Source organism: Leptopilina boulardi, unplaced genomic scaffold (assembly GCF_019393585.1).
Source record: "Leptopilina boulardi isolate dan_hultmark-lab unplaced genomic scaffold, ZJU_Lbou_2.1 LbouV2_405, whole genome shotgun sequence".
Lineage (NCBI taxonomy): Eukaryota > Metazoa > Arthropoda > Insecta > Hymenoptera > Figitidae > Leptopilina > Leptopilina boulardi.
Genome location: NW_026137980.1, coordinates 185,065 through 192,847, shown reverse-complemented (window position 1 = coordinate 192,847; position 7,783 = coordinate 185,065). Strand labels below are relative to the sequence as shown.

The window sequence follows — 7,783 nt, the reverse complement described above, 5'->3', positions numbered from 1 at the left end:
CGAGTTATGAATGTGAATGATTAAATTTGTCATTTTTGTGGCCATTAGAAAAATAATTATTCATCTCAGTTTTGTTAATTACAAAATTTTTCTTTTTTTTTGGAAGTTTCTTCACGTTTAATATAATTGAATTACGATAATTTTGTATAACTTGGCGGAGAAAATTTCTTCCTTAAAAATTTGAGTATATACAATGGTAAACATGAAATTAACGTTATCACCAATACTTTCCATAGAAAATCTTCAGTTCTTATAAATTCAGCATCTATGCAAACAAAAGATAAAAAAAAACAATGATTAAAAACAATTTATTATTAGGTCTTAATCATTCTTTTTTAAAATTAGATTTCTATACTAAAATTTTCATTGTTTATTAGGTAACAATTTTTTTTTTCCTGTCACTATTTAGAATTTAAAAATGTTTTACGTTATTAAAATTAAAAAAATATAATAATTATCAAAAATATTTTTGACAATTTTAGAAACACTTTTCTTTGAAAAAATGAAAATTTTTTAAAAATCTATAAAATTGATTGTTTAAAGTCATCAAGAAAAGTTTAAAAAAAAATGTTAATGAAAAATATTAAAAATTGTAAAAGAAGTTCAATTTTTAAAAAATTACCAGTGAAATTTCAATTAATCAAAATTTGCATTATGTAGAGTTATTTAATTTTTTTCGAACCTAAAATCATATTCCATATTATTGAAAATTGAAGAAAAATAATTTTTGGCTGAATTACATTTTTAAAATTTTTCAAAGTGGCCGCAAGTCAGGAAAAAACTGTAAATCAGGGAAAAGTCAGGGAAATTTGTTCAAAAAATTTTTAATGCAGAAGAAAAATTAGTCAGGAAATTTTTAAAATGAGATTTTAAGTTCTATAAAAAAAATAATTAAAAAATTTTTTTTCCTAAATTTTCATAACGCATCATCATTTTATACCCTTAAAAAAATTGATACTAAAATAACGAAAATTTCACTGGTACCTCATTAAAATTATTATTATATTAAACCTTTTTTTAATTCAATTGAAATTACTAATTATATGAAACATTTTTTTTTTAAATTAAAATAATTATATATTTAATCTAAAAAAATTATTTAGAAAAATGATTTGTTTACTTACCGAAATAATCTTTAAGAACAACCAAAGACAAAAGATACAACGTGAGAGAGAATACTTCGGCAATAATCATAAGATGATGCCACGTTCTGATTGTCAGTGCAACCATTATTAATTCTGTAAGGACCAAGGCAGTAAAACTAATAGCCACAATGTGAATGAATTCATCTTCGAACATTATTAGCGCTCCGTACATTATAACTCCACCTGGAAATTTGAAAACGTCATTTTTGTCTCTTCAAAAAAAAGAGATATATATATATATTTTTTAATTTAAATTTTCCTGAAAAATCAAAATTTTACACCAAAAGAAACATTTGTAAAAATAAAAACCAATATTTTTTTTTTTTTCCAAAAGCGATAAAGTTTAATTCAATTTAAAAAAAAAAAAATTATTTAGAGCATAAAGAAAATTATTTATGTGAATGAGAAAATAATTTAACTCACGTGAAAAGGAATATTTGATATCTTTCTATAAAAATAAACATACAATTTTAAAATGAAGAAAATCAAAAACAAAAAACTTAAGGATATTGAATCTATTGACGTGACCTCAAACGAAAAAGTTGATTTTAATAACAAATAAAACTATAATAATTAAATCGTGAATTTCAAAAAGGTTTCAACTCTAAAAACCTTAAAAGTCATTTTCACTATCAATTGTTATGCAACAATGATACACTTTTTCGAATTAAGCCTTTTTCGATATTCACGATTCAATTAAAATTCATTTTAATACAAATTTGAAGGTTTAAATTGTACAATTTAAAAAGAAATTATTTTTTAAGTGTCGAACGGTCTCTTACTTTTTTTAAGTAAATTTGCTTTTGATTATTGTCATTGAACCTTTTTTTTAATTTAAAGAGTTGTTTTTTAATAAATTTTCTTATTTTTTACAATAATTTTTATAAACAAATACAAAGTTCGGTTATTTTTGACCAGAAATTAATCGAATTTTTACAATTTAATATTAAATTTAAGCCGCTATTAAGAAAAAAAAATGTTTTGCAATTAACTAATTATTTAAACAAATTTTATAAACAATTACAATTTACAATTATTTGAGGGCAAAAAAATTTGTTTTTTTTAAAATAAATTTGCTTGGGATTTTTGCGCGTAAGTTTCCGTTTTATTAAACAATTGTTTTGCAATAAATTTCTTTATATTTTTAAACAATTTATATAAACAAATAGACTGTACCGGAATTTTTGGTAAAAAATTAATTACATTTTTAATTTGTTCAGAATTTATTTCTGAGTTAGAGAAAACAAAAATTTTCGAATTTGATTAATAATTGTCGTTAAAAAGTTAATTTGTGTTAAAATGTTAAATTAAAATAATAGTTTAATATTCCAAAAAGAAAAATAAGGAGAGATAATAATAGAGGCGACTGAAAGTCTAGTCATAATAAACCATTTATGACACCCTATTGTATTAATTGTCCTTTTATACCTGAATATTGAAATTATAATAGTATTATTAATTGAAATATTTGTTTATGTTTCGTTACGTCCTGTCGCCGTCAGATGTCAGAAGCATGCAGGGAGCACAAAGTCGCAGCTTTTATTATATTACTTTTCTACTTTTCTACTTTTCAATTTTCAATCACGCTTTTGTATTGGTTCGCACAATCTTTAAAATTTAGGAAATTAATAAAATAAGGATCCTTGGTATTTTGGCCGATTTTATAAAAAGTATTCGTGTTTCGAGAAAAAAGTATTTTAAAATCAATGTTCATAATTTTCACGTTTATAGTGCAGTTTTTATAGGGCTGTAATTAAGGGTCTGTGCCAAAAAATTTCAGAGACCATTCAACACTCTGAAGTCAAAATTTGTTAAAAATATAATAATTTTTTAAGCTTCTGTGTTTTTTATTTAAAATTAGTAAACAATAATAATTTTTTCTCTAATGTTTACAAATAACAGCTCATTTTACGCTTTAAAAGATTCTTCACAATTTTGTTTGTTGAATTTTATCAACAATATTTTGTTCAAAAATTTGTGTTTTTTTAATATTTTTTTAAACAAACTATAATTTAACAAAAACCAACAAACAGAATTGTAGAGAATCTTTCAAATAGCAATACAATGAGATTTCTTTTATAAAAATTGAATAAAAAATTACAATGTTCACTAACTTTAAACAAAAAATGTCTCTTCTGTTCTAAAAAAATTCACAAAAAATTTTAAATCTTTGAAAATTTAGTAAAATTAATTTTAATTACAGTTTCATTTTGATGACAAACACAATTTTTAGTTTGAGGTAATGTCAAGGGGTTGAATCGCCTTAATAGCATATAAAATGAAACAAAACCAAATACAATTCGTTAGATCAAAAAAAGCATAAATCAAATTATGAAAAAATGATTTTAACAAAACAAATAAAATGATAAAAATTAATGCAGTTATTGCCTTACATTTCAACAAAAGTCGTAATACCGAATAATTTAAAAAAATTATTATAATTTACATAAAAATACAAAATGAAAAATATTTTGATTAATTTTATTATTTCTCGTAAATGATGAATTTTAAGTAGAAAATATAGAAAAAAACTGAATTTTTTTTTAGCTAGAGACAAAAAAAATGTAGAATTAGTCTTGACATTTTTTTTTTAATTTTACATTTTAGAATGCAAAATTTTGTTGGTAAATATTAAATTTTGTAAACAAAGGCACTACTGTATTGTGCATAAATATTATTAAAACATTAATATTTTTTTACAATAATTAAATTTATTATTTTTAATTTATTTAAATTAGTAAAAGATATAAAAATAATAATATAGTACTTAAAGATTCTATGTGACTCACCTTGATATATACTAATTAAAACCCACATGAAGAACGTTTTGTAGGATAGAGAACGACCTTTGCTTAATTCTTTATAAAGTTCTGGATAAGTAAGAGCAATTTTTCCTGATACATCTTTATCGAGAACCAACGAGAATACAGGAAACATTGTATATAAAGTTCCATATCTAAAGAAATTAAAATAAATATTACTTTAATTATTTATTATTACACCACTAATATGTATAAGAAATAATAAATTATATAAAAATACACACCTAACAAAATCTAATACTATTTTTTTATTCTACATCAAAAAACCATGTTTCTCAATTTTTAATATTAAAGTAAATTTAAAGTTAAAAAAACAAAAATAAAATTTCAATTGTTCATTAATAAAGTTTCGAAAATACGTACCCAACCATTAAAGATCCCTGATAAAGAGAAATTGATGCAAAATAAAAGACCGCTGAGAATATTGCTTGCATCGTTGAAATAATTAGTCCCCGATGAATAACAAATTGACTAAGTGCAGCAGACCTTTTATAACTGCGTCTTCCATGGACCAGTAATAGATTTGCTAAATTACAAAACTGGGGAATTGAAAAATCAGCGGCTAGTGACGCTTGTCTTCCCTCAAGACCTTCCAGTCCGATGCCTGAAAATAACAAATTTGCCATTTTTATATTATTTCTACATTCAAAAACACGTTATATATTTTTAGATTTTTATTTTTTATATTAATTAAATAAAAAAAAAACATTTTAATGAAATGTTTATTTAATAAAATTTCAATTTCATCAAATATATATGATAAAATTTTTCGTTCATAGAATTTCAACGTCAATAACAAATTTTTGCGTTAAGTCGTAACAATTTTATTTTTTGTCAAATAATCAGATATTAAGTGTTATACTAATAATAATAATCTTCGTTTAAAAAAAAGTTTACTTGTTTATTTAGGACAAACATTTGCCTATAAATGTTTTATAGCAATGTATTTCAATTCTTTTCTTTGAAAATTTCTCAAATTTAGTTTTATAACGGGATTAGGATCAGGATTAGGACAAAATTCAAAAGCCACACTTATTGTCATTATAATCATTGTTCCTCTCTTTTCGTAATAATAACCCTAATAAACTGTTAAACTATTTTTTTGAAAAATATTTTACGTCAACAAAACGATGACAAAATAAATTCTAAAATTCATTGGTTATAATTTTCATTTAAATGAATTTTTATTTTTTTAAATTAACGAAATTTTTATTTAATTTAATTTTTATCAAATAAAATACCTACTTTTCGAAATTTTAACTGAGCCGAACATTTAAATACATAGAATTTCGATTTTATTATAATCGATCATAATTTTTGTTCGAATTTTTATTTGCACGAATAATTGTCAATTTTATAGAATTCCAAAAAATGTCGAATTTTCATTTCACAATTATTAATTATTCTAAGAAATGAAAATATCCATTTAACTAAATTTATATTAAACTGCACTTTTTAAACGAATTTTTTAACTAACCGAATATTTATATGATGACATTTTTTCTAAACTGAATTTTATATTCAATAGAGATATTATTTTTATACAAATCAATTTTTATTTAGCATAATTTCCATTTAACATGAGTTTTATTTAACTGAAATTTTAATAAATTGAATTTTCTTTTCAAAATTGGTTTTATCAATTTTTTATTTAACAGAACTTTTATTTAACCAAATTTTGAATTGAGAAAATTTTTATTAAGATTTTATATTGAGACAAATTTTCATTTAAGTAGCGAATATTTATAATTCAAGTTTTATTCAATTGAATAAAATTAAACAAAATTTCCGTTCGACTAAATTTTTATTAATAAAATAATTTCCATTTAGACAAATTTTTCAGGTAGCTAATTTAATTATTTCATTTTCTTATCTAACTAGAGATAAAGCATAGATAATTAATTTAATAAAAAAATGAACAATTGCTAAAAAATTAAAATTTTTATATACAATTTTAATATTTACTTTACTTTATTTTACGTATAAAAAACTGCAAAAAAATCTTTTAACTAAAAATTTGATTAAATGACAATTACCAAATTTTTAAATAAAAATAGAAATAAATTCCCAATTATGCTCTAATTTTACATTAAACTAGAAATTCTATCAAAAACAAAAATTCAGTGAAATGGAAATTCTACTAAATAAAAATGTGATTAAAAATGGAAATTCAATATTTTGAATTTTGATTTAGTTAAATTTTCATAAGTTTTTCAAAAATGGTTTCTTCTTTTTCTTTGTTTAAATATAAATTTTTCTCTCTCAGTTTAATTGAAAAAAATACACACCAGCATCGGCGGCTTGGATCATCGACACGTCATTTCCTCCATCGCCAATTGCCGCTGTTCTTTTGCCCGTATGCCTTTGAATAAGACTGACAACATCGGCCTTTTGAGTTGGCGAACAACGACAACAAACAACAGCCGGTGCACTACATGCCAATTCCAAAAATTCAAGTTCATAATACTGCAAACATACTTCCAATGATTCGCCGCTGATAATCAATGCACAGTCTTGTTTCTTTCGAAATGTATTTAACTCTAAATGTGCGTCGGTTCTTGTCACCACGGATTTGAAAATATGAAGACTTTGTGTTCGAGAAACAAGACGAGATGATTTTGCAATACAAGTCGCGGTTTCCATTTTATCTCCCGTCAACATCCATATCTGAAAAATATTTAATATTAATTAACCAATGGCCAAAAAATGGCTAATTTTGTCCAATTTTCGTGAATTTTTTTTTTTTCATTTTCCCAAATTGCAATTTAATAAATTAATTCTACATCCCAATTTTACTTTATAACAAATTTTTTTAATAAAAAAAAAGTAAAATTTTTAATAAAATTTAATAAATGTTAACAATTTTTAAGCAATAAAGAGGTACAATATGTAAAAAAAACTGTATCCTTGAAAAAAATATCGGTTTGTCGAGAATAATAATAAAAAAATTATTATTTAACAATTCTGAATATAAAAAAAATTATAAAATTTAGTTTGATAAATGGGACGCATGTAAAAGGTCTAAAACAAATTTTTTATAATTATGATATGATAGAATCTTATTCTGTAGAATATTACTTTTGAAGAAAATTTTAAATAAAATAAATATAATAAAAACTAATTAAATAAGAGAAAAAGTAAGGTACCTTTATTCCCGCATTTCTTAATAATTCTAACGTTGATCTGACTCTGTCTTGTAATTTATCTTCAACTCCAGTAAGACACAAAAGTTCCATTTCTCTTTCAAGGCTTTCGACAACTGCTGCAACTCTTGACACTCGATTACTAACACACAATCTTGCTGCATTATACCTGAAAATCATTTTTTTTTTTTGCTAATTAAATGTATTATTAATTAATATTAATATAAAAAAATTTTATCAAAAATAAATTAGAAATAAGTGTATTAAAACAAAATTTTTTACATCCAAATAAAAAGAAAAATAATTCAGTTAAATATGATTTAAAATTAATTTTTGCACTTATTTTCATTCGATATATCAAAAAAGATAAAAAAAAAATTTAATTAGAGCTTGCTGCTCTAAAATTCCCAGACTTTTCCAGGTTTTCCAGAACAGAAAAAAAAAAATTCTATCTAATAAAATTCTTTGAAATGAAACTAATGAATATTATTAGAGCTCATGAATTTACCATAAAAATCATTAATTAGAATTTTTATTTTAAAGTATTTGATTAGAAATATAAATAATTATTTCTTAGGTGAATTTTCAATTTTGAAATTAAAATTTGATATTCTTTCTGTCGATTGTGTTTTCGGCTATTTGTAATTTCGGATAAATGAAAATTCGGCGACTT

The 7,783-nt window shown here is 22.3% G+C and overlaps 1 protein-coding gene across 4 annotated transcripts in view; it reads right to left on the bottom strand.

Annotated features, from left to right (window-relative positions):
- Positions 1-63: 63 nt before the first annotated feature.
- LOC127289302 (probable phospholipid-transporting ATPase IIA) overlaps positions 64-7,783 on the bottom strand; it is a 33,821-nt gene continuing 26,101 nt past the window's right edge. For all 4 annotated transcript variants that reach the window (XM_051317152.1, XM_051317153.1, XM_051317155.1 and 1 more), the window contains 6 exons: positions 7,114-7,279; positions 6,256-6,634; positions 4,331-4,571; positions 3,935-4,101; positions 1,125-1,328; positions 64-265 (listed from right to left, as the gene is read on the bottom strand). In XM_051317152.1, the coding sequence (XP_051173109.1) occupies positions 132-265; positions 1,125-1,328; positions 3,935-4,101; positions 4,331-4,571; positions 6,256-6,634; positions 7,114-7,279 (1,291 nt within the window). In that variant the 3' untranslated portion in view covers positions 64-131. The remainder of the gene's footprint in view (positions 266-1,124; positions 1,329-3,934; positions 4,102-4,330; positions 4,572-6,255; positions 6,635-7,113; positions 7,280-7,783) is intronic.